Source organism: Ascidiella aspersa, chromosome 2 (genome assembly GCF_963924565.1).
Source record: "Ascidiella aspersa chromosome 2, kaAscAspe10.2, whole genome shotgun sequence".
NCBI classification, from domain to species: Eukaryota; Metazoa; Chordata; class Ascidiacea; order Phlebobranchia; family Ascidiidae; genus Ascidiella; species Ascidiella aspersa.
In genome coordinates this window covers 11191969-11219855 of record NC_139448.1, presented here as the reverse complement: position 1 = coordinate 11219855, position 27887 = coordinate 11191969, and the positions used below count along the sequence as shown (strand labels likewise).

Below are 27887 nucleotides of genomic sequence, written 5' to 3'. Positions count from 1 at the left end.
TGACAAACATTCGTTTTTCTTGTTGATGATTAAAACATGTAAATTTGATTATTTTATTGTTTGCATAATTTCGTTTCCTGTTTATAGCGAGAAGTAAGTTGGTAACATAATGCGCGGATGAATATGTGAAATGGTTGAATTGTTGTGACGTGAATGAGCGCGTCAGGCTTGCGCCCAATCGCGGAGCGCTAGTGATTGTGTGAGCCGTGCGCCAGTTCCGCGTAAGATATTAGCCGAAACAAGCAATTAAAGAACGATGATAAAGCCTTAAAAGATCGACAGCATCCTTCGTCCAAAGACGGACAACGCTAAAAACATTTCAGGTGAGTTTATGGCCCAGTTTGACGGTAGTAGGCCGATAGTTTGTGCGTCGTTTTTGAGTGTGCCAGTCGCTTACGCAAAGCGCGGCGGTCAATGCATGTCTATGCGAAAGCAAAATGGAGGCGCGCGCCGCGCAGCGAAATGCTGAATTGTGTGTGTTTCGTCGGCGCTTTTGCGTTGCGCTAACACCCACCGGCAGCGCTTCGGCCGTGCCACTGCCAGCACAAGTGTGTGTTTCTGTGGTCCTTTTTCTCGGCGAAACTGCGCACACAGGCGCACTTGGATCAGCTGATCGGTTGTAGTTGTTGTCCCGGCATGTATTTGTTTCGTCATAAGGCCCAATACACCACCTTGATTCGTAAAAAAACACGTTTTGACCTGCGGAAACAATTTCGGTATGCGCAGTGCACGGGTTTAACAAACAAAATTGCATTTCATTCACACGTGTTGCACATAAACAAAACTCTTTACCGGATGGGTTGCCACATAACAATAATTGACGCATTCATTATTAAACAATTTCATAACAGGTAAATCTTTTTAAAGCAATTGCCAATTTTAAATTTTCATTTGAACTGCTAAAAATAGATTGAACTTCAAACATTAAAACTCAGTCAAAATGAGATTGTGTAGTGGAGGAAATAAATTATTCCAGATTGTGATTTGCTATCACTGATTTACAGCTGCATGTACAACTCGAATTTTCTTCACAACTAGAAATATGCTTATCATGTCATATGGAATTGAAACTATGTGAAGCGAAAATAAAACTTGTAAAATCGGGCCTCTGCAAGCTTAAGGTGGCAAAAGAGAAATTTTCTACGTTGTCTATTACTTTATCACACTTTTATAGCCTTCACATTATATAAAATCAAAATAGAACAAAAATAAATTGAATTCTATTGAACAAAGCCTATAAAATAATATTTGGGCAGAATGTTTTGTTTTGGGCTGCCTTTTTTGATGAAATTTATTTGATGAAATTTAAAAAAAGAATTCTAAAAACATTGTATTGTCAGTTTGTTTGTTTGTAGCTTTCCAGCAGTGGAGATATGTAAAACAAAAGTTCAAATTTTTTAAAGCCTTTAAACATAATTTTGCAGGACATTTTGTTAACAGCTGCAAACATCACTCAAACAAAAAAATTAATTAAAAGGTATTAGTGGAATCTTAATAGTGCTTTGCAATGTATAAGTTACAAAGTAAAATTTTGTCATATTGTATTTTTCCTAGTGCTTTGACTAACTTACAACTGCACTAATATTATTAGTTTGCCTAGCTCAGTGTTTCATAACCTTTTTTGGCTTGCAGCACCCCACAAAATTATAAATAATTTGTGGCACCCTTGCTCGTATTCTTGCTGCATGGACTGTAACGTTACAATAAATGAAATTGAAACGGCATATTACGTGTGCAACAAGGTTAAAAAACACTTTTTAAATTTTAGCACTTTTATCCTACACAAAAAAAATTAAGAAGCTTACCAATAAAGCAAAAATTGGAATCCTAAAAATTAAAATACCTCTCAGCACCCTTGAGCATTAAAAATGGCACCCTAGAGTGCTGCAGCACCCCGGTTGGGAACCAATAGCCTAGATATACAGTATGTGGACCAAAAATTTAAGTTTTTTTAAATAAATTTTTGTAGGCAAAATTGAAGAGCAATGGACAGTAATGCCTACTGGCTGCCTGCAGCAAGTGGAGTGGTCAGTGGTGTCCAGTGTAACGTCTTGCCACAGCAACAAGACCCAAGCAAGGCAAAGGAGACTGACCTCTCAATGATCAGCCAGTCTACGATGGTAAATTTTGCTAACATTTTTGCTGGGGCCACTGCAGCCGTGGCTAGCAGTGTGTCTGGATTATCTGCCAGTACTGACTTGGTGAGTAAGTTTTTTTTGTTTTTTTACATTAACCTGCACCCTAACTAACAAAATTAGGTTGTTTGATATTTCAAGAATTATTTTTTGCTCAATCTGCCAGCTAATATATTTATGTTTTATTATATCACTAATCATTCCGTTTTTTTAAAATACACAAATCATCTTGTACTTCAGAATGCAGGAAAGAATTTCATTGGCCAAGGCGGCATGCCATCGCTCAACCAAATAACCATTCCTCCTGCAAACCAACTTTCAAAGCGAAGTGGGGTGTTTCCCATAACTGGTACCCTTCCTGGCATGGCAACTATCAGTAACATTGGAATGCAAAATGCAAACGTCATCATTTCGAATGCAACACCAATTCAAAGTAAACTTTTGTGTTTACAAAAGATGTGTTTAGTTTTGATAATTGCTAACTATATTTTGGTCCGAATTCATTGCAGGTATAATTAGCTTAACTTAATCAACTGTTTATTTTGAAAATAAAAAGTTATTGGGGTTAAAAATTGTATTTATTTAAATGATCGATTAAACAGTCGTATTTTTTAATTTTATCGAATGTCATTAAAATACATTTTGATGCTTTTAAATTAAAACGATATATGTTTAGTTGCGGGCAACATGCAGCATATGTTGTCCCCTCAAATGGCAACTACCTCGGTTGCCAAAGATTTTATCCAGCAAGCGGCAGCAGAGAGTGGAGTAGCAATGATCGCAAACAATGACACAGTTGCAGCCCTCATGCAAACCAATCTGGACCCATTGTCACAACAGGGTAACAGTTTTGCAGGACTTTTTCTGAAGCAGCGACACCAAACCACAAAAAATAATTAACTTGATATTATTCCAATTATTGATTTGTTTTGGGGCATGTACAACAAGGTTTTTTCCAGAATCATGTCATTAAATATTTGTTGTGTTTTTTTTTTAGTTATTAGCAGCACAGCACTTGCAACGGACAATGCAAGTGGCGCACCCAGTTCTCCCAATGAAGAAGAACACAAGTGCAGTAAGTCTATTTTCTTGATTACATTTCATTGATAAATCAATGAATAGATAGTCAAAACTACAACTGTCAGCATATGTCAGCATACAAATGTTAAACCTATCTTTGTCGGACGAACAAATTTATAATTAATATAATATAGCACTTCATATAAATACAGTTGAGCAAAAACGGTAGTACGTGTAAAATTCATAAATACGTTTAACCATACCACTCAAACAACAACCTTGTAAAACATAGGTTTATTAGTCGATTTACACACTAACACTAACATCCAGTCTTACGCGATGCAAAACTTTTCCAGCCGAGTGCAATAAGACGTTCAAGCAGGCTGGTCAGCTCAGCTACCACGCGTTCGTAGCGCACGCTGAGCTCCAGGCCAGGCCACATAAGTGCAATTCCTGCCCCGAGAGCTTTCTCGCTGCTCATCACCTCAGAGTAAGTGTTGTCGCTTTCTTTTCCTCGCTCGGCTTATGAAGCCACTTCTAACTTCTTCCAGTTTGCTATTTTTACTTTTTTGCGTACGAAAACTAAACGGAAAGCTTTCAAAACCGCAATTCATTTTTAAAACCTTTTTTTTCTTTTAAACCTTTTTTAAATTGAAGAAAGGTCTTGTATTTAATTCTGCGTTCCTATATTTTTAATTAAACTGACTAAGCATCAATAAGAAAGTCATGAACGAAGAATGTTATGAAAACCATTGTCTCAGCGTTATGTGCCTAAAATTCATCAAAGTGTGCTGTAATGTTTATTTATTAAGAGAGCATAGCTGACAACTTAACGAATAAGCCACACTAATAGACACAGTCGGTACTAAAATCGTCGTCCTTCTGAAAACGTTTTTTCTTAGACATACATTTTTAACACGAAACTGAATTTAAAAGCATAACCCTTGAGTAGGAAACGAAAACACATTTTATCACTGTACGTTATCGAACACAAATAAACCAATAACAATAGCTGACAGCGACAACTTAATGTTTTCCATATACTGAAAAGAAGTACGGTAAACGTCGAATAAAATAAGTCCCGGAAGAACTTTTTCAGTATATAATATTCTTGGTAGCAATAGTATATGTAATATTATCCATGTAGGACCACATGAAGGCGGTTCACTCGAACGACATCCAGCCAGCAAACGCCACTTACACCTGTAGCGAGTGCAACGCCAGCTTCACCAACGGCGGCCAGCTTAACTACCACATATACATGGCCCACACCGTGCAGGGACCACGCATCATGCACCACCTGTAAGTGAAGCCAAAACAAGTCATTAAGTGTGTGAAGTTGTATAGGATGCTAAATTAAAGGACAGCGTTTCGAATTTAAAGTATGAAAATTAAAAACTTTTAATCTTTTAAAAAAATGGAAAATTAATAAATATTTCTTTCCCTACACAACTTCTTCACATGAGTGAGATCTCAGTTGTACACACATGTGTGAAGAGTGTTTCAGTAGCGTGATATGGCAGTGTAATTCTTCTTTTTTAAGCAAGACCATCTGTAGTTAAGGAATGCAATCAAATCTTCGTAGCCGAATATAAATTAGAATTTCCAGTGTTGGAAACATCCTATAGATGCCGCATTTCGGCCTGCTACATGAGGCAAATATGTCAGCGAGAATTTTCAATAAACTATGCACAAGAAAGAAACCCTTTTCCTTCCCAGTTGCACCCAGTGCGGTAAAAGCTTCATGAAGCCTTCGCTGCTGGCGAGCCACCTGCGAAACGTACACGGCACCACAGCGAGCAGCAGCAGCTCAAGTAACCCTAACCAACTGCAGCAAGCTCTCGCTAATAACAGTAGTAGTAATACAAGTGGTGGGGCAGGTGGTGGGCAGATGACTGCAGCTGGGGTCGAAAGCGGTAAGCCGCTGCAGTGCAAGGACTGCGACAAGACGTTCAAGAACACCACCTACCTGAAGCAGCACCTGCTTGCAGTGCACGTGAGTTAACTTTTTCGTTAAGGCGCAAGGACGGCACCCGGTCTGTGGTGGTGGCCATTGCAAAACGTTTTGACCGACTTTTGTTTTTGCGATCCATAAGCCAATAAAAAATCTAACGGGAACGCAATTGGCTTTTAATCCAATTTTGAAACATTCATTTGCGCGAACAAAGCAAGTATTTTTCATCGTGTTAAACAGACAAGATTTGTATTATGTCACAATTTTCTGATCAACCCTCGTTAGTGAAACAAATCGGTTTCCAATCAGTAACATTCAGTATTAAATAGAAAAACAGATGTATTGTTTTTTTTATCAGAACAAACCTCACAAGTGCGAGGAATGTGGTAAGGGCTTTGGACGCCGCAGCGACCTCAACCGTCACATGCGCGGTGTTCACATGAGGGAGAGGCCGCACTCTTGCGCCAAATGCGGATGGACTTTCGCCGAGGCCGGCAACCTCAAGCATCATATGCAGGTTGGCCACAAATCTAATTGTTGCGGTAAAGACAAACAGCTTTAATGGACACAAGAATGTCACCGACTGATTATATTCCCTACATGACTGGTAATTATATTAAGCGCCATTAAACGACAATTAAGGCAACAGAATGTAAGCGTGATGGCATATCCGATAAAACTAAAGTAAAACTTTTGAATGCAGAGGGAAAAAGAAGCATTTTTCTGCATTTAACATGTTAATTTGGAAAATTCAATCAATCGTAAGAAAGTAAATTATTTTATTCCAGGCCGTTCACTCCAAGGAGAAGAATTTTCACTGTCCGATTTGCGCCAAGAGGTTTTCCATTCAGTCTTACCTGAAGACGCACTTGATTCGCGTGCACAACATCAACGAAACATTAAAAAGTAGGAAAAGATACCTTTGAAACGGTGTAAAGGCAGCTGAAGCTGGTTTTCTGTGACATTCTAAGATTGGTCCTGGTTATCACATAAACTTCTCAGTAAACTATGCTATTAAAATGCTAAACAAAATCTAATGTTAGTATTAAATTTAACCCAAAAATATTTATATTTTAGACTAGTGCATTTTACTTTAGCTCCACCCGCATCATTCTTAATAAGTTTTAGTTTTCATGCGATAAAGATCTGAAAAATGAACCAACCATGCAAGCAGATACAATAACTCAAGCTACCATTACGTGTGGAAACAGCATCTGTTATAAAACTCGTTTTTCAAATACCAACGTATCGAAAACTGTTTCCTTTTCGCGCAGCTTTGGTGCCGACCAGCGTCATGCTAAACAACAGCAACAGCAACACCGCGCCACTACAGGTGTTCTCGGCGCTACAAGTACAGCAACAACAGCCGCAACAGCAACAGCAACAACAGCAGGAAAGCCAACACAGCGACGTTTCCAGCAGCCTCGCTTTGCCGACCGCTCAATCGCACATGAACAGGTGTTACGAATGCGGCCAGATCTTCTCCACCGTAACCATGCTGCAGGTACGCTTATTGTGTAAAAAGTTGTAAAAAGGGTACAACTTGCTTAATGACCCAGGTTAATATTCTTAGAAGATAAGTGGACAATGAGTTAAATTGCCATTTAAATTATATAGTGTTAGCCTTTTAAAATTAATATCTTTTTTTGAAAGTTTAGTTTTAAACGTCGAAGTTGCATTATAATGCCTGATAATAAAAACTTTTAACGAAATTTTGTGTTTGATTTGCCTTTAGCTGCAACTTTATTTGGTGTTTGAGAAAGAAAAATCTACTGCGTCCATTTTCCTCACATTATTTATTGTGTTGGGATTTGAAAGATCGTAAAATTTTGGTACTTGTCCCCATATGTTTGATGGTCCAGGTTAATATTGTTAGATGATAAATGGTCATTGATTTAGTTGTAGAATGTTGGCCTTTTAAAATTGAGATTATATTTTAATCTTAGTTTTATTTTCGAAGTGAGCATCATAATGCCTAATTACCGTAAACTTTGCACGAAATTTTGCAGTTTATTTTCTTCAAGTGCAAGTTTATTAGGTTTACGCAACAGGAAAACTACTACATCTATTTGTATTATGTTACAAGGAGTAAGATTTGTATGCCATTGATAAAATAATTTCCCATAGAAATATTTGTCGATTGTGATTGTTTTACTGAAATATTTACCCTGATCAGAACCACGTCATGTCGACCCACCCCCAGCCGTTTTGGTGCACTGTTTGTGGCGAAGGCTTCTCACAATCTTACCAACTGCAGGTAAGCCTAAACTGCTCACAGTATATATTTACCGATCCAGAGTTTCACGCAAAATGCCTAATCATTGTGTATAATACGATGTTACCTACACCACATGACAAAACGTTTACTTCAACTACACACACTTGCGTTTTTATAAACTTATCAGAATGTTCGTTTATTAAACCGCTGATTTTTTGATTAACAATACAGAGTGTATTTTAAAAGACTGACAAAGGCAAATTTCGTAAATACGTAATACTATTCTACACAATGCACATTGAACTGTCAAAATGTTATAGTTTCACTTCGACAACCACGCATTGACGTCCTTTTTCAACGTGTTTAATTTGCTGTTTAGCCAATTCAATGTTTTCGCCGTTGACTTTAAATCATTAATTCTCCACGAATTTCACCAATTTAATTATGTGCTGAAAATGGTTTTACCACGCACACTATCTTTAAAAAAGTTAACCCTAGATTTTGCTTCTCGAAGAGTGCATTTCTCCATCAAGTCTCGGTGAATAGTATTTAGTGGCGTAATACCAAACATTGGTAGGGATATTGTTTTTCAATTTATGTAAAAACCTAAACTGTCCCATCTCTGCACAGTATCACCTCCAATCCCGACACAGCGACAACATTCCCACCACCACCTCCTCCATCATCAGCAACCTGTCGTTAGGCAACCAGCAGCAGCAGCAGCAACATCAGCAGCAGCAGCAGCAGCAGCAGCAGCAGCAGGAACAACAACATCACGCCGTCGCCAGGACGACCAACGTGGTTTCAAACATGCTGCTCAGCCAATCAGCGGACGACCTTCACCCGCCAATAGCGGGCGGCGACCTCTCGACCACGGCCAAGTGCAATGCATGTGGGGAGATTGTAGAAAAGTCCACCATGAAGGACCACGTGTGCCCCAGTATGAAGGTACCTAAAACTGCAGTGCTATTACAGCAGGGCTTAAATATTATCTTTGATTGAATATTCAGGCCGAAAATCAATACAAATGTGCGCATTGGACTATATCCTATAGGTTGAATCTGTCGCCTGTCCTATATCTTAAATCAGCTAATTAGCTTATGTTAACATTTAACCAATTTAAAACAAATAAAGGGCCTGTAATAAATTGAAAGAGGTTTGATTTATTGACTAATCTAATATTTTAGACTTTGGATCGAAATTTGGCAAGTTGTGCTGCTTTTTGCTTAAGATATCGGTTAATAAGTATAGGACATTCGATCTGACTGTCTGACACCAAACCACATTCTACACAAAAAACGTTCGGATCGTAACCGTTAGGTGAGTAATATTTTAGTAAGCCAGGAAAAAATAACTGCTCTGTCAGGCTCACAACACTCAAGGTTTGCCTGTCGGACTCGAAACGTTTGCATACGGCAAGTGGACGCGTTGCTTTCCTTCTGTGTAAACAGGCATGCCATGTGATTGTCACAACAAATTTACTTGAAGCTTAATTACGGTGGCCACCTTATGCTTCAGACCCAAAAAAGCATCCACAAGCCCTAAATTACTGGCTCATGAAAACTTCACGCCTACTTCGGCATTTCGCATGGCTCATCAAAGCAGAAATCGAAACGGTGTACTATTGTTATTGCTTTGGTGGCGGTAACTATGATTCTTAAGTAACCTCAGGACTCTTGCAGTTCCAGCAGGCTGCTCTGACCGCAGCGGCAGCTATGGCGATGGCCGGCGAGCGTCCTCACCTTTGCACCAAGTGCGGTCGAGGCTTCAAGACGGCCACCCACCTCAAGCAACACGTGCGTTGTGTGCATACCAAGGACCGCCCACACAAGTGCCAGCACTGCGGCAAGACCTTCGCGCGCATGAGCGACCTCAATCGGTAAGCGAGAAAATATATGTTTTTAAAGAGGGCGATACAAGTTATTAATATTGTGTCTTAGGGATTATATTTCTATGATTTTAAGGGGCGATACAAGTTTTTAATATTGTGTCTTAGAGATTATATTTCTATGATTTTAAGGGGCGATCCGAGTTTTGATATTTCATGATAAGACTATGTTTTTCAAGAGATTTAATTGAGTTATATATTCGACGTTGTCCCGAATCACCTGATACAGTGACACTACTTTAGTTCACCTAATGAGATTATTTCTTTGTATAGCAGTGCCCCTGAATTTAGGAACCTAGATTGACCAAATCACTCATAATCTTTAGTTTTTCGAAAGCCAATTATTTTATGTTTAACCTTGGTTCGATCTTCAGGCACGTGAAGGGCGTCCACCAACGGCAGAAGGCGCCGTCCAAGTCCCACCGCTTGCTGAGCCTCAAGTGCACAGAGTGCGGCGCCGCCTTCTCCGAGGCTATCCACCTCAAGCGACACATCCTCACCGTTCACCTGCACCAGCGGCCCTGCTACAAGTGCGCCGACTGTCAGGTAGGTGCAGCTAGAATTTCACTTGGCGAAAAAACCCGCAATTCTGATCTTTATAATTGTGTGTATTTTCCCGATTTGGAATGTGTCTCGGGTTTTTAGGATGGTATTATTACACACGATGAGAGCTTACATGTGGATGCAAACCAGATAACATTTTGGTGTTAGTTCATTGCAAAACTAACAAAAGTTAACGTAGTAAACAATATGAATAAACTTTAATACGTCAATGATTATGCCCTTTGAAAACCAAGCTACAATTAAAAGTTACTTCCTTAGTTTTTTGTTCTGAGACATTACAAAATACGTTTAAATATCCCATGCTTCATATTATGCTTAATAAAGCCCATTCTTCCTTCAACTAAAGAAAGCGAAGTTCGACATAACTCGCCAAACATACTAAACTCCATTTCAAGCCCACGTTCGTTCTTTCGCAGGAGGGCTTTGCTGACGAGATGGCCTTCAAGAACCACATCTGCCACGAGGACGAGCGCCCCCACGTGTGCAGTGTGTGCAGCAAGCGTTTCGGCGAAGGCACCCAGCTTCGACGTCACATGCGGTCGGCACATACCAACCAGAGCTCGCAGCCGCAGGTCGGTGACAGGCGCTTAGCAAGGGAAGAGAAGCATTTTGCGAAAAAAAGTTTAGAACTTTGGCTTGCAAGGTTGGGTGGGGATAGGGTAGTCGTGCCACAGGACTTGATTTGAACTTATTTGATAACAGGCAAGTTACTAATAGGGCATCTTGGTTTTCCTCCTAACTGAACTTTCATGCCGGGATTTATACAGTATCCGAAACAAAAAACATATTTTTTTACCTTTTTGTAATTATACAATAAAATAATCTATAGTGAAGTAAATGGAAATCTAAAAAAGGCGCTAAAATTGTTTATCTACTATTTAGGCATAATAATACTTGTGTAAATACTAAAAATCTGCGTGTTTCCCGATTTGATTGAAAATAGTTCTACCAAGGTTGACAAAGACCTGGACCTGGTTAATATATAACCATTTTTCCTGTCTGCATATAAGGTTTGAAGTATAAACTACCGATTCCCTTTTTCTTCGGACTACGTGTGTTAGTAGAGTATAAATGGTAACCTTGACCTGTTGTTTCTCTACTCATCACTGTGGCCCTGATCAATTCCATTTTCCCCGCAGTCAATAATACAAGGTATTTCTTTCCACAGCATCACTGTCACGAGTGCAACCGGAGTTTCACAAGACCAGTCGACCTGGACCGACATATACAAGCAGTACATCTAAAGGTATGGAAAGAACGCAAACGCTACGCCGGGCACACCTTACTTTGACCTCTTTATATTTACCTTAGTCAAAATAACATGAATTTTTTTAGGTTCATTAGTTGGTGTTGCTAAATTTTAAATCGTGAAATACAAGTTTTATTTTTGGTCTAAATATCAGATATCGTTTGCAACAAAACAGAAAATCCATTTTTTCTTAGTTTTTTTGTTTATTATTCTATTGTTAGATTATTCATCCTTTATCTCTTCAACATAACAGTATTGATTTAAAACGCCCCAAAGCATGGGCCAAGTAAGTTATGTGGACTGGCCGTGAACTAATCGCATTTTTTGTGTACAGGAGCGACCGCACAAGTGTGAGATCTGCGGCAAGTCGTTCGGCCTCCACGGCAACCTTAACAAGCACGTGAGGGCCGTGCACATGCTGGAGAAGCCGCACCAGTGTGTCGAGTGTGGCAAGTGCTTCGCTCATATTGGAGTCCTCAAGCGACATCTCAGGTTAGTTTCTTGCTTTTACTTTTTTTTCTGTTGGAGGTTTTAAAGATGCCCGACCTAAAGGAGCGAAAGTCCGTTATAGGTGATTTCAGGCATGATTTACGTGTTACAAAAACCTGTCTATGATTTGTATAAATCAGTTTAACTACCTTAAACATTATTCCGTAAATTCTCCTGAACGGCCAAAAAATTCGAGAGGAAAGTTTAATGTGTTTTTTGTTTGTTTTGTTATTGCTGAATGCACCCAGTACGTTCGAAACGTAGGTTTTCAGTTTGTTACCTACACTAGGGTAAATTTTATAAAAAAAATACACCGCAGTTATACAGTTCTTGGTTTCTAGTTTTAATTACCGTTGTTTGCAGAATTGTAACCAATTTCTAAACAGACCAACAAAAATTTAGTAAACTTACTTTGGTGCTGATGTGTAAAATGTGATTGAAAAGATAGTTCTTGTATTTTTAACAAGTTACCATTTTGATTGATCTATAGTTTTGTGCTAAATTTCAAATAGACTTACAAAAAAACAAAAAAGCAGAGTGAATTTACTGTGGTAGGCCTACTGAGGAGTAAAATGAGATGCCGTTTTGTGTCAACGCTTTATTTATTTTTTCCCGCCCACAGAGACATCCACTTCTACGACAAGCGACCAGGTAAAAACCTGCTCTCCAAGCCCCCTATGGGGCCCGCAGTGCCAAGCGAATCGGCCCCACCGCCCCCTGACCCAGACCAGCAGCAGCCCCAGGCAATCAGCCACCTTACCGTGCTGCAAGCGCTGGAAGCGATACAACAGGAACAGCAGATGCAGCAGCAGGTACAGCAAGTACAGCAGCAACAACAACAACACATGATACAGACACACAACCAACAACAGCAACAGCAACAACAACAACAACAGCAGCAGCAGCAGCAGCAGCAACAACAGCAGCAGCAGCAGCAGCCGCAACAAGTCCATGTCTCCCTGCAACAGCAACAAATTCTCACTGGCTCGCCCCAGATTATGCAGGACAACTTAGCCCATGCTTCAACGCCTCCCTAACTTCAGTCAACATTAGAAAGTAAAAAAGCCACCTGTACGCAATACAAACGCATAATCTTTCAGCAACACGCCTTAAAGCAAATTATTGTATTTGTTTGTCATCCTTGTTAATGCCGAATGGCTTAGTGCAATTTTTCGGGCATGCAAAAAGTGCAACTTGTAAATGTAGTTTATTGCTAAAAAAGGGTTAAATAAAGTACATTTCCGTTTACATTACTTGTCCGTAATTTACAAAGTTAAACGTATTGATCGAAGTGTCTCCTTAAGAAAGATAAGATAACATTGCATGTATCTATTGTGCAATGTCAACGTTTAAGTTTTGGTTTCTTCATAATATTGCAACGTCAAACTCAAATTAGTCATTTTTCGTCATTTGAAAATTTGAAAGGGGCGTTCCATATTCGTTAATAGCTTGTTTCCCAGTCGTTTGTCCGAGACGGAATATACCTGTGTTCGTTACATCTATTTTGTTGGTGTACACCCTATTTTCCGTAACACTTACGGGATCTTTTATCGCCCGGCATTACCTTTTGTTTGTTTTCATAATCGCGTTATAATTGGCGACATAAACAGTGCTACTATATAACTATTATGTTATGACAAAAATGAAAGGAAATGCATTGAAACGTTGTTCCGCTTTAAAATCATTGTTCCTTTGTGTATTTTGCTCGGAAAAGCGTAACGTGGTATTTCAATCGGAAAAAAGCAAATGAATGGCAACCGGATTCACGCAACGCTGTGTCGAAACTGTACAGCAGTCCGGTGGAAATAAAAATGCGTTCAATTATTGGTGGGTTGTTTAAGCGACACTCCTTTATTCCAAGATTTGGCCGGCAGTCTATACTGTACATAACCAATCAGGAAAAGCTGTTTCAACGCCCCCAGTGTTTCAATGACTTGCTTTAGTTTCGCAAAGGACTTGGTAGTAAAGATATTTTAAAATGGCTTGTTTACAATTAAAACCTCGTATTTATTGCTAACACCACCTTCCCTTCCGAATTCTGCCCACTGTGAACAGTCGGAAATCTTCAAAACACACACGAGCCTTTATTTCTCTTCGAAGCCTCCTGCCGCAATTCTACCTCGTTGTAGATATGCTGGTGTTTTGCGTGCGTTCCAAACGAGTTTATAACAGAGTTGTATTAATTATTGATGTTGGCGCATTTGCTCCCTACACATTTTGTTATATTTGACGTCTTCTTATTAATGTGCAATCACCATTGATTGTGTACCACAAATCGGGAGCACTCATTTCGTTATAGTACCGTGTACGACTTGTGCCTAGTTTTTTTTTTCCATTTTTTTGTCGCTTTGTGCGCTGTTTCTTTTTATTTCTTCGCTTCGTTTAAAGAATCAAGTTATCTTGTGGCCTTTAGAAAATAAACTCGGAAAGAATAAAAATGCAGATTGGCCTTAAACAGTTTTTGTCGCGATACGCTAGCCTCGAAAGTTCCAGAGGGGGCACAAATTGTCAATATGGTTTGTTTTTCTAGCACAAAGTTAAGCATAGCTCACAAACAATTTATTGTCGATACAAAAAAGTAAATGAAAGGAAGCAACCGCTGTACCACAAAGACAAACTTTAATAAGAATCAAGCGATAAAAGTGTTTCTACGTCAGTCATACTTCTTCGAACAATAGCCTCAATCACATAATACTGCAGCATCCGCACAAAGCCGATTTGTCGCTGGTCGTGAGTGGAATCGATTTTTTCTTTTTCCGCACGTGGGCGCCGTTGGTGGGTGCGTGATTGACAACTTCCTTGCCGTTGGATTGCGTAGCATCCTGCTTTCAACATGCACAAAAGGTTATCGATAAATTGTGGAAGGCCGTGCTGTTTGACAGAAAATAAGACGGGCTTCAAATTTGGTGAACAAAAATCATTCGCAACGCTGAATTTATAGGTAATAAGTTAACATCTCAAGTACTTCTCTAGTGTTCCGTGTATGCCTCATTCGAAAATGCTCTATATCTTATTTGGATATGTCAATAATTGTTAAACTACAAGTGTCAGCTATCTGCGGCAATTCAAAGCACGACGAATTTATAATACAGAATTTCATTTGTTATGAAATGAAACATATTAAAATTGTATCAAAGCCACCAAAATTTCGTTTACCGTTGACATAAATCGGCACGGTATAGTATGAAATATTACATTGATATATCAATACGGGTCAACGCCCGGACTGTTTTTCATTTCCCATATTTTATCTCCCAACCTGATAAAAATTATTGGCAAAGTGAATTTAATGTGCACCGACCAGCGACATGTAGGTCTAGTTATTTTGAATTTAGTCTACCTAAAAGTGGTAACATGAACCTAGTTTCTAAAGAAATTTTGAAACTAATAATAATAAGGAATGCTGGATCGCGTGTGAGTCTACTACCAGCGTGGTTTACTCATTTGTATTCCTGTTATTCAAATACAAATGTGTTAGGCAGGTCATTAACAGTCCGATGTTTTGGGATGACAAAAATAGAAAACAGTTTTTCTCGTACCGAGATATAATATCAAGGTTATTGGAACAGCCAGGACCGGATTAACCCTAGTAGGTGCCTTAAGCATTAACAAGATTGTGGTACACCCAATATTTCTGTAATTCAAAACATAAGTGAGTAAATGCAAAATAAAGACAAATTGAACTTATATTAATTGGTAATTAATCCAACTTTCGGAAGAGCCTACTCACAGTGTGGTTTGCCGTGCTATCAAGGTCGAGCGTGCTCTCCATCGCGGAGGACGTGCCGTTCGCTCCTCTTCTGCTCCCCGACACATCTTCGTCGTTAAGAAGGAGATCGCAAGCGTCATCCCGAACGTCTCCTGTGTCCTCGTCCACTGGTGATTAAAACAAACATATAGATCAGTGGTTCTCGACCGGGGTGCAGCGGCACTCTAGGCCCTCTAGGGTGCCCAGAGATATTATAAATTCTTCAGGTTCCATTTTTAACTCTATTGGTAAGCTTCTTGAAACATTTTTTGTGTACGATAAAAGTTTTCGCAACACTGATATGGGTGTTAGAATACGAACGTATGTTAGCCCAATGATGTTGGACATGCAGCCACAGCCCTAACGTGCTTCTAACAGTTTATTTCAAATGTAAAAAGTTAATTTTAATTTTAAGGGAAGCTACTCTGAGAAACAGTTTACCTTATGAATGCAGTGTTTATAAAGTGTTTTATCATTTTAGGCAAAAGTTTCAGGAAACGAAAAAAAAATATTTTTAAAGGAAAATTTATATCGAAAATTTATTTTCAGTTCTTGACTTTTTTTAGGATCTTTATAAACATTGTTTATAAACTTAGAAATGTATTTTTTTGTGTGAAAATGGGGAACGGTAAAGATGGTTTAAATAAAACACAAAAAACAGATAACTTTTTTTTTTAAAAAAGAGAGCCACTTAATTTACAAATTTGTAAAATCACTAAACACTTTTATGCAGATTTCAATTGTAAGGATACAGATCACATCCCTAAATACTTACCATCGCATTCCGGTCTGGCGTCGCCGTAGATATCGTTGTCAGTGAGGTCTCTCTTCAATTCGTCAATCTTCTCGGTAAATGCGTCCTGAGACTTCCTCGGTGCCTTGGATGAAGACTCCGATCCTTCCCCGACAGAGTCGTCTTCCTCCATGACAACCTCCAGGTGGGAGTGCCGGAAGTAGTCGTCGCTGTTCCTGGAGTAGCGGTTCTCCTTGGGTGATGAAGATTCATTTGGAGATTTCTCGGGAACTTCGCAGGTGGGATTGGTTTGGATTAAGAGAGGAGAATCAGAAGTTGCGTTGTAAGGAGGAGAATTCGCAGGTTTGGCGTGACCATTCGAACGCTGTCCAGATCCGGGAAGACTGGAAGCATCCGTAATTTCCTCCTGCCGAAGAGGACGTTCTTCTTTCCTGAGATGATCCGTGGCCATGGAGTCCTCAGCGAGGTCCTTGATGCTGTATATCCGGACGTCGCTGTTGGAGGAGGCTTCGTTCGTCTCCGCCTCCGAGGTCTGCAACCTCTCGATGCCGGGAAGATTTTTGATCTCGGATTCGTTGAGACTCGGAGGTCGGACGTCGTTCGGGGTGCTCGCGATCTGGTCGCTTTCGGCGAGTTGGTTCGCCTGCGAGTGATAGAAAAGTTGAAAATTACATTTGTATAGTGAAACACAATTGTTAATATGTCATTGTAACCCTTTGAACTTCCATTAAGTGATCAAGTGTTATTGCACGCCACTTTAAATTCACCAAAGTCTGACTCACGTCTTTAAAGTAATAACTAAATTTTAAACTCTTCTCACTTTGAAAACTTTTTCTCCAAGCAAATGTACACTTAACTAATTGACTTGAAGTTTACAACATGCTTCCACTTTTTTGTTTATTTATTTGGGAACCTATAAAGTTATGCATACCAATAAATAAAATTATAAACGCCCTGTTATACGTGTCAAGGAAATTTTGTGTTCTTCTAAAACACAGCAAAGAATATAGTTTTATAAAAACAAATAAATACCAAATTGGCTGATTTAAAGACGTCGTCATTATCTCCGGTAACATCCTCCGAGTCACCAGCAATTCCGTTAGGCACCAACTTTTTCCCATCATCTGCGTCATCAACGAGAGTTGGAGTGTCCGGTCTCTCCAGGTCCTCATCTGGCTCCGGCATCCCGTTCATCTTCTCCTCCGGATCAATGATGTCGAGGAGCTCGTTGAGTCCTCCGGCCATCGGGTCGGGTCGAATTATCTTGTATTTTTTTCTGCGGAAGAACGGATTTAATGAAATGTGAATCGTCCGAAATAATTCTTGTGGTTTAACAAAGGAGGTTTATGCTGTCCGTCATGGTCGTTTAGTGCCGTTTTGATGACAATAAGGAGGTAGAAAATGCAATTATAAACGTCCTCAACTTGATTGTTATGTACTTATGTGCACTGTGTTTCTTACATGCGCGCTTCATACAATACAAACGTAGTATTATTTTATTTTAATGTACACAACATTAGCTTTTGTAAAACTGAATACAACGAATATGTCAGTATTATAAAATGCATCTTTGGAGTAAATGAACTCAAATTCTAGTGTTTAACAAAAATGAACTTTTGTACCCTTAAAGTTACCTCTCTAAGGGTGCCTGAAGGTACATCATAAGTCAAAATTTAAGTTATTATGAGATACAATTATTCATTTTGGTAAATTCCAACCTAAAGTGATGTTTTCCGATAACATTAATTTTTACAGCATGCAGCGCCGGGAGTCATTTAACAGGATAAACTTGCTCAAATTTCGCTCAAGTTATCTTATGACCTAAAACCAGAAAAAATGTGGGACGCTCTTTGATTTGGTTGGGTTCGGTTGGGGTGCCGACTGCAGTATTTCATCGGCTAGATTTAATAGGTTAACCTGAGCAACAACTGCTTCAAATTTTAATAATAAAATACTTAGATTAATTTAATTCTAACTTTTTGGTATTTATTTGTGTTGTATCATATTAAGCTTACAAATAATGGAGTGAAAAATTTAGTTGTGTCGACATTGGCGTTAATTTATTAACCATACTGCTTTCGGCCCAAGTACCATATTATGCCTACAACATAGGAAAACACATATTCAGTAAATACAGTTTGGAACTAGTATTCGGGTCATTTTTCTGCGTTTAAGTACTATGCTGTTTGGATTACAAAGCGATCATGTGGCGCTATGTCGCCATAGCGATAATTCGATGCTAAAATGAGCTTGTCCTGTTGGTAAATCGGCAGCAAACGAGCACCAACTTCCGACAGAAAACAGGAAGTCAGTTCGATCGGCGTGTGTGCCCGCCATTCCGGAATCGTAGTGTTCCACTGTTTGGGAGTTGCAAGGCACATGGGTTACAGGTTTATCGCAGCATCGCAACAGCCGTTATTAATTCGCAACATCCCTTCGGCTGTAGCATAGCGATGTGCAAACGCCGTTTAGACACGTTTATCACCGGAACGTCAGCGTTTGCGCGGCGGAAAAGGTATCAATAACAATCGCAACGCACAGGAACAACGCTGGCGGCCGTCGGCTTATATTAAATATTTGGGCCCGAACGTTTTCCTTTTCGGGGAGCGCAAGCCATGTCACATAACTGCAAGCCACACCACGCTGTGTCGTGACTTGTGTTAAAAACTAAACCTAGGGTTTGACTTTGTGCGTGAGAACCGTCACGCAGATCACAGCGAAGTTATGGAAGATTTATCCACACTAAAATAGCACGTTTTTTTGTTTGCAAAAACGGTCAAATCTTACCAATGAGCAGATTTTTAAAAAGATTCTCGCGAAAAGGGCGGAAAATTATTTATAAATATTTAATCAATATGGGTAGAAGTAAGTGTCCGATATTCAAAGTGCACAGAAAATTGAAAATCATTTTTTACAAACATTAGCGTTTTAGGATACAAAATTACGGGTTAAAGTTCAAATCCAAAATTATTCGCTAAAAGCCTTTTTTGCTGCGATCCTGTGTGGCTTGTTTCCTAATGGTTAAATGTAAAATTATTCGGCGTTTAAAGAAAGGTTTGCACAAAATTGGCGACACTTTATTAAACTTTGAACTGCCAAGTATGTGCTAGACCAGTGTTTCTTAAACAGGTGAATGGTTCACCCCAGGGTGAATGAAATTTTTGCAGGGGTGAATAAGGGTGAACCGTCGGAAACGGATGATAGTTTTGCGAAACAACCAAGTCATTTTGTGATGTTAAATACAGACTTGATAGTTTTATCATATCATGAGAAAGGGTGAATGAAATCTGAAAATAGAAGCTAGGGGTGTACAAAACTAAAAAAGTTTAAGAAGCACTGTCAGCTAGACTGTTAAATTAGTCTTCTTAAAAAAGGTTAATTTTTCTTTTATATTCCTATCGAGCTTACTTCGTCGAGTCCTTCGATTTCGCCACGATAATCTTCCTGGGGGGAATCACCGCCGGCAGCACCGGCTTCACCACCTCCTGGTTGTGCTTGAACGATCCGGTCAACAGCCAATCACGAGTGTCCTTTTGGTCAGATGACCCTCGCGGAAGTGGAGGAGGAACAAAGTCCTCCCGTTCTTCGTCGGATGAGGACGAATCGAGAGAAGAGGAGGAGTAATAGGGCTCGAGCGGGGACTGCTGGATGGTGGAGAGGTCCTGGTGGCTGAACGCTTCCTCGGCCGCTACGTCACGCCCCAGTGGCTCCTGGTCACGTGGCACCTCGTAGTCGACTGACGAGGAGCTTTCGTTTAATCCTGAACACAGATTGTTAAGGTTGGGTGTTTTTATTCGTTAAAACGGTATAGTTGAGTGTGACAATACCAAAATATATTTGCTTAGGAAGCGCCTGCAAATGTAATTTTTCATTTTTAGTATGTTAAAGTATAATTGAGTGTGACAATGCCAAAATACATTTGTTTAGAAAGCGTGTATTAATGTATTGATTCGTTTTTAGTATGTTAGAGTATAGTTGAGTGGGATAATACTAAAATAAAATTATTTAGAAATCGTGTGTAAATGTATTTTTTTCATTTTTTAGTATGTTACCCCTGGACGGAGACTTTTTAACAAGAAGAACAAACTACAACTGACAGAATATACACGCAATAGGAAGCCTGGTCACTTTCAATGGTTATTATAAGGCAAAAAACAAGAGCAAAGACTTTATATGTACAAAATTTAAAACACGAGCGTAATACGAAAAACAACGAAACCCTCATCCCATGCCCTCAAAACAATTTTAATTTATCGCCCATTTAGGCACTTACCTCCAATTACTGTTTTGGAAATATAGCGCTCTATGAATAATTAATTACGTTCAAAAATAATGATGCTGTTGTTTTTTGAGCTCTGCTACTAGGCAAAAAAAAACACATAAGTCAACAGTTTTTCAATTAACTTTATTAAATTCGGCTTATCAACAAAGTGCAGTAAAGCTGCCTCTTGAAACTGTAACATAAATCAAAGTGGCCAAGTCCAACATAGAAGTTTGGGATTTTCACATCCCTGTTACTTGTAACTTGTACCACTTTTATATTTGTGTGTTTGTAAGTTAGATATCTTAACCTTGGTCAGAAGCATGAAGACAGCCAATATGACAATCCAGTTTCATAAAATATGCCTATTCCAACAATCACTAAAGACTTTTCGTAAACTGAAACCTTCATCATAAAAATTCCTTTGCCAACTTTAAAACAGTCGTTCTATTTCGTTCTGCCAACTGCCCTTACGCCTTCAGTGCGAAAAACTCATTTAGGCGCGACGCAAAAAGTAACATTCCAACAGAAGAAGCAATAAATCTAGTACTTGGATCGATAAATTTAACTAGAAGAAAGAAAACTGTAAGCCCAAGTAAGCCACATGTGGCATTGAAATTTAATTGACCCGGGGGGACCGGCGCACTGTTATGTGCTCCCAGAAGTCATAAATATGTCGGATTGTCGGTGCGCAATATCGACAAGCTGGTTAACTTTGCCCGGCTGTGTCTATGCTTGACGAAGGTCTGAAAAGCAAACTTTGACACTTTGGCCGCTAGCCTACTGTATGATTAAAGGTGCAGATTAAATGACGGATTTAGTGCTGCAGAATTAAACAGAACCATTGCTACCGACTCGATAATTAAAGAGGTGACAGGGGTTTAATATTTCATTTGCCAAAAAACAATCGACTTTGAAATGCAATATACAAACGAAGCATGCTCGAATTTGATTATACCGTCGTGGGTTTTGGACAAACTTCGAAAATATATGCATCAATAGTTTCCGGGATCTCATAAAAACGATACGAATTTCATATTAAACACAGGCTTGCCAGGAATATTGCATTTAAATGCAAAGCGAAATAATGATCTTTATCAGTCGGTGGTCAAGGATTTGATTTCGAAACTGGCTGATTGCAGATATTACATACACAAATATGTTATTTCAAATTTAACTTGGCTAGTTATGCAAAGAGCCACATTTACATAAAACATAAATAGGAGTGACGCAGTAGTTTGACCTATAGCATTTAGCAAGCTGCCTGCGCAAAATCATTATTTGACATCTTGATTTTTAGTAGCGGAGAATCCCGAGTATTAGAAAGATTTTATGTATTTTTCTTCCGACTTTGAATTCACGAAAAAAAGTGAGAAAAAACAAACCAAATAAAAAATATAATGCTTGTTGGACAAATCCCTAACTTAAATCGACAAAATTATATTCGCATAATTATTGGCTGGTTTGGTGGTTATAGACCAAGAAGCCTACTTTATTGACATATCGGGCTCGACGCCGTTACACAATAACGATCTTTGTCGTTACATACGCGACCCGATATTACAGAACATCATCAACCAGCAACGCAGCTTACTTGGCCTGTATCCAGTTGGGAGTGGTGCACGATTCTGTCGAGGCAATGGTGTCCTGAAGTTAAAGACACAAAGATTAGAATTTAAACTTTACAAAGCTAATGTTTCGGCGTATCGGGCCTAAACGTGTTTTATCAACATGAACACTATAAACAGTAGGAAAAGAGAACTCATGTAACTAACCATTTAATTAAAAAAGTTATTATACCATGTTTTACCAGTGTTTTTTTAAGCAATTGGATTTGCAAAGATCGTTGTATGTGGCAAGTTTTCATTGCATTTTTGAATTTTATTCTACATTTAGTACGTAAGTCGGAAGCGCGTGAATTCAACAAGAAAAACACACAACGCGTATTTCAGGGTTTCGTTTATATAAACATAGCAGCAAAAACACATACAACAATAAACAGCAATATTTGCGAAGGACTTAAAGGCAGTAATCTCGATAGTAACCGACTAAAAAATATACCGGAATATAGCGTTTTACTTGATGACAAATAGAATTCTATCTCGAATTCGTTCAACAATTTACAGACAAAGCTTGATATTTTTACAATTTGTCATTTTGTCCCTTGGCTATAATAATTTGGTCGAGAGTTATTCTATAAAAATGCCCGCACCACTGGACATCCATGGAACAAAAGGTGAAACAAACTAAATGCTAGATAGAACCCAATGTATTTCATTTTTACTTGTTTTATGTAAACGTCACCGACTTTGCGTTGTTATTAATTAGCTGACAAATAGGAAAATGAGTCTAATAGTGACCTAAATAGATCCAGGTGAAATTTGGCTTTGCGACTGCGAATAAAACAGCAACATCAAGTGCTGTAATGTAATGACTGAAGCGGGGGTAAAGGTAAAATAATTTCCTTACTACAACGCATAAAAATTTTCACAAATGACGTCACAAAGTTGTGTCATCAGGGACGTCTAGCTAAGTTTCCTAAGGAAACCTGAATAAAATTTTAGTTCCACCTTTCCAATACATTAAAGGAAATTACGGGATGGCCGGGTAAAAAATAACATATTTTAACCGATACGGCGATTCAGCAATATTTTATAGCAACGCGTTATGGACGTCACCGCTTACTTGTATCCTCGGACTTCAAAGACATGACTTAATAGCACTTCGGGCACTGTTTTTTTTAATAAATTGATAAGACGTAAGTCATTCAAACGAATAACCTGACTTGAACTAACCCAAAGGCTAACAATATTTCTTAAACTTGGGGAGTGTTTGTGTTGATTAAATTTTTGGTAAAATTTACCCTCAATTTCCTCAAACTTGCAATATGTTGCGGCTTTGTTGGTTGCAAATCGATGTGATGCTTAGAACAGGGCGTATTTACTAGTTATGAATGGTAATGGATTACCATTTTGTTTTGATGCTAATGAAAATACCTTGGGACTGGAGATTGACCTGCTGGATATTTTTGGCAAACTTTGACTTTAACTGAAGTTAATTTGAAATGGACTAGCTACGACTTTTTAAAAAAGAGTTATTTTAAAATACAACCAGCAATAACCTCCCTAACGCCCTAAAAAACCAACCTCCGAACTCCGAACGAGAAAGGATCCATGTTGTTGCGGTTTGCGTTGAAGTGCAATTGCTGGTCGCTGCTCGCGTCTCCGAACAGACTCTGCGCTCTCTCGAGAGGAGCGGGAGCACGCCTTCTCCTCAACCTCTGCTGTCTCTTCCAGCTCTTGTAGCTCCTAACACTCGTAGTGCTCCTGATGGATCCCGCGTCCGAGCTGGCGTCGTCCAGGTCTTCATCGATGCTCTCGCGCGACCCCGAGATCGCCATACGCAAGTAGCCGGAGCTGGCGCGCGTCATCAGCTGATGACGTCGGCTGAAGTTTGAGATTTAAAAAGGAGTTAGAGATGTGAGAGAGAGCGTCAAACGTTTACGTATGGAGTCGAGATGATTAGGATAAATAAAGCTTTGGATAATTTTTTGAAATTGTTCTGATATATGGTAGCTTGGTAGGTGTCTGTTGTATTTAGGAGTAATATTGTAGAGCTTTACATGTAGGCCTAATATTAATAACGTGTAGTCGTATTAATTCGAATAAAACAAACTGATGTTAGTCATTTGTACAATTTGTCTAATTCTAACCTTTGGGCTGCAACGGTGCCGATCTGACATCTATCCTATTATACGTTCTAAACATGATAAGCAACCCAGAGACTAACTTTGTCGAAATAAAATTGGGGCCATGTGTTTTAACGTTTCGTTTCCTTTGTTGAAGTCGGAAAGTGATGGGTATCGGATAAAGATAGTTTTACGTGAAAATTAGGTATTAGCTGAAAAACGACTTATCGCACATCAGATTGCTTAATAATCCATAAAGGCCGAGATATATAGTTTTTCAAATTATCAATTAAGTGTTTGAAATAGTAAGAGTGTTTTATATATTGAATGTAAAGAAATCCGTCCGGTATGGAAATCGTAAAACACGTTCGTTTGTTGTCATACATGTGAGACCAATCTAAGCAGAAATCTCTTATAAGCCATTTCAGGTCAGGAGATCAACCCATCGCACATCAACTTACCCATAATCTCTGTTCATCATATTGCCTGGTAAGGGGCGAAAATCTGGTGATCAGGTGTAGATTGGCGTCATAAAATCCATACTTGGTTTGCAAACCTGTTGTTTTGCAGCTAAATTTAGCCGGCAGCTTAAAATATTCTATAAGCAAATATGACGAATTTTAGTACTATAGGACTGTACAATGCGATTACAATTCCTATTATTAAATACAAATTTGTGTTCTCCAATATAAATTTATATTCTTGATCTAACTTTTTGCACTATGAGCATAGCTCAACGAACGAACGACCCATTTATCGTGGTCAATATTTTTGACTATATATTTTGACCGAGGCCGTTTCTTTTCGTTTTAGTTCTAGGGAGCAATCGTACTGCTCGTCGTACCTCCTAACAATATCTGCTCAACAAAAAACGGATGTGTTCACAGTTCACACGTTGTATAATGCAACAAAGGGCTGAAATAGCGGAGCAATGTTACGCTTGTGCAACTGACGATAATAGCACCGCGTCATTTTATGTGATCAATAATGTGCGACAGGCAATCGATGGATTAGTTGCTGTTCGCCAAATTGTCGCCTTTCCGCAGCTTTTGAAACACCACCTTTAATTCATTGAAAACAGAGCGACAAAAATCGACTTTAAAGAGAATTTTTTTGGGAAATAAATTAGATTTAAAAAAGCACTGGAACAACTAACGTTTAACGTTGTCCAGCGAAAAGTTTACGAACAAAACTATCCTCTCAAATAACATTGTGTCTTACAAGCAGACTTTGACAACTAGATTTATTTTTGCATTTTAAAAATAGATTAGAATCAAAATAAGGCCATATTATTTTGTTTGGTGTTTGTTTTTATACGTTTGAGCATGGTCGTTGCTTTCCAGACTGTAAAAATCACCTACAAGCCTTGTCGACGAAGATAATTAAATTCATTCAAATTATTCGATCCGAGCATCCGACTCAACTGAATGACTAAAAATGCCACTGGAAGTAGCGTTTTTCGTCAAATCCGAATTAGTTAGAACTAGAATTAAAGCACACAGACGATTTACAAATTAGATTAGGGTTAGAATTAGCCGCATTTTGCTCTAATTCATTGAATTAGAAAACTAGAACTACAGCTAGTTGTCGAAGTCTGCTTACAAGATACAATGGTCACACGTGTGCAATCTCGAAACATAAACTAAATTAGACAAGACCACAATCCGCTGTACATATTCTGTTGATAACGACTAAATAGCTAGCGAAAATACATAAAAGTGGCACGCCCCACATCATTTTAAAACTTTGATAACCTCGCTGTAACACTAAATGGCTTTCATCAATAAGGTTTGCCAGGAAGTCGAACGTTGCTACATACAAGAGCAGGGTCCAGCCACAACTTTCTCGCAATCAATGGATTTTGCCTGCTTCGAGACTTAGAACGGCTTCGATTGACTTTCAGATTACCGCAAACCTAAACGCCATTGCACGATTAATGACACCAGAAAGATTGTCTGGCGCGGCATGAAAATTTACTCTTCAAAACTTATTTAGAGTCAACTCTAAATAGTAAAGCACTCTTAGCAGGGAAAACATTTTATGTTTTTAGTATTAATGTTGTAACGTCGTGCATACTGCAAACCAACATAACCAAATCATATAACAACGATGTTATTTGTTGCAGCAAGTTTGTTTCGCTTTGTGCCTTATGTATGGCCAAGTGTGGGAAACAACAAAAACCCGTATTCGATTAAACTTCGTGAGCAACATCAAACCACGAGCTTAATTAGTTCACAAAATTTTAGTGAGGATTTTCAAAACAACGTTTTATATTACTGAATAGTACGCAAATTTAATTGATAAATGTTGGCCTACTTTTATCGAAATAATATATAATCAGGCCAAAAAACGTTTTTATTTCAGACAGCCGTACTATATTAGACGTATGACGTTGTAAATACTGAAGAAAGTAGATAAAATAATTCGCACGTTTGGTTAAACGTTTAATCATGAAAAGTAAAATAAATTAGTTGTGCCTAACCTGATAGCACCCGAACAAAAACGTTTACACTGGGCTTTGGCCACCTTCAAAAAACATCAAAAAGTGCATTGTTTACAAAATAAGTCTACGAACCCTGGCCAGATTATCCGTATTTACCAACACCCCAAATACCTGCGGGTAAAACAAGTTTATTGACCCAAAGAAAACGTGCGAATTGTAACGTAGTGTTGTTTGCATTGTACACAAAGCAAAGATTTAACGTTTTTTAAACTTTACACCCAGTGGTGGAATGAACAGTTCTCGTTACACACCATCATAAATTGGTGCGCGTTTAATGGAAAACAATTGTAAACATTGTACAAAATCCTCTTTAGGGGCTACCACATCAATTAAAATAATTTCAAAGCATTGAATATACTTGCAACATCAGTAGCATAAATTAGGTTACTTCCAACACAATTTCAACCACAGCACGTATCCCTGATTAACTGTGTACGCATGTGCCTAAAGTGCTAGTTACTTTCGACTGCAATGCTACACACTACAAAATGTGAAACTAATTAGCTATGGACGAAGGCATAAAAGAGCTTTTCTTTAGGGACCTGCTATATCCTTTCACCCAAGGGATTTCCAAGCTGCTGTTGTTGTTCTTTTTCTACTGCTGGTTTGTGCTCACTTTGAAACATCGTTGTTCTGACTTGCCTTGCCAAGAAGTTGCCTGTCTGCTTGCTGCCTTGCTTGCCAGGAAAACGCTTTTGGTTTTCGCGCGTCGAGTGCGTTAGCTGTTGTATGACGTCACAGAGGAAATACTCAATTTCGGAGAGGAGAGAGAGGCGGGTTTAGCGATGCGTGAAGGCCTGCAAACGGAGTTGCGCTGGGCGCGGGTGAAGAGGGTAAATTAGGTTATCTGTGGAAATCCAATATAAATATCCACTTAGAGAAGCGATCTGGGAGAGATCTTGCGACGGTTTAAGTAATTATATTGATTATAATCTTGGCAGCAGCTCGAAGACTGCTAATGAATAAAGTGCAATGTTTTAAAACCTTTATTTCTGCATTTTACGATACAAGTAAGTAAAATTGCCTCCATATATCATTATAATATCGTATTATAATGTATTTCAAAATTGCAATTGCAGTATTTTTGTGGCTGTCCTTTTATCAATTTACCATCGATAAATATCTTACTATTACATTGTTATAATTGTTTTAAGTAAATACTAAGTGCAAAACGCGAAGATCGAGTGTTGCGCTATTATTGTCCAAATATTGTCGATAACTGGGCGGTCTAAACGCAGGACAAAATCATTATCTGTGACTTTCGGAACAACATATTATTTACTTGAGTGAATACCTAATCGTTTGCTATTGATACTATAAAAAAAATTCTTGCAACACCATCACCATAATATAACACTGGAAACCACAATTTGTGCAGTATAGAAGGACAATTATGATTTTCTGATTCATCGCACC

At 38.7% G+C, this 27887-nt stretch overlaps 2 protein-coding genes across 2 annotated transcripts; one reads left to right on the top strand and one right to left on the bottom strand.

The window, feature by feature from the left end:
* Nucleotides 1–203: 203 nt before the first annotated feature.
* Nucleotides 204–13830, top strand: LOC146163633 (uncharacterized). The gene is made up of 19 exons (XM_083381865.1): nucleotides 204–323; nucleotides 1970–2201; nucleotides 2376–2568; nucleotides 2812–2976; nucleotides 3133–3210; nucleotides 3512–3645; nucleotides 4303–4457; nucleotides 4875–5151; nucleotides 5468–5626; nucleotides 5898–6015; nucleotides 6384–6613; nucleotides 7286–7366; nucleotides 7958–8275; nucleotides 9010–9206; nucleotides 9590–9761; nucleotides 10196–10351; nucleotides 10948–11025; nucleotides 11363–11520; nucleotides 12140–13830. The coding sequence occupies exons 2-19, from the start codon at nucleotides 1986–1988 to the stop codon at nucleotides 12552–12554; spliced, it is 3300 nt and encodes a 1099-aa protein (XP_083237991.1). The 5' UTR covers nucleotides 204–323; nucleotides 1970–1985; the 3' UTR covers nucleotides 12555–13830.
* Nucleotides 13831–14201: 371 nt separating this feature from the next.
* Nucleotides 14202–24567, bottom strand: LOC146163632 (uncharacterized). The gene is made up of 8 exons (XM_083382620.1): nucleotides 24430–24567; nucleotides 23427–23726; nucleotides 21875–21927; nucleotides 19428–19779; nucleotides 17052–17295; nucleotides 16041–16662; nucleotides 15248–15393; nucleotides 14202–14339 (listed from the first exon to the last, which is right to left on the bottom strand). The coding sequence occupies exons 1-8, from the start codon at nucleotides 24447–24449 to the stop codon at nucleotides 14202–14204; spliced, it is 1875 nt and encodes a 624-aa protein (XP_083238746.1). The 5' UTR covers nucleotides 24450–24567.
* Nucleotides 24568–27887: the final 3320 nt, after the last annotated feature.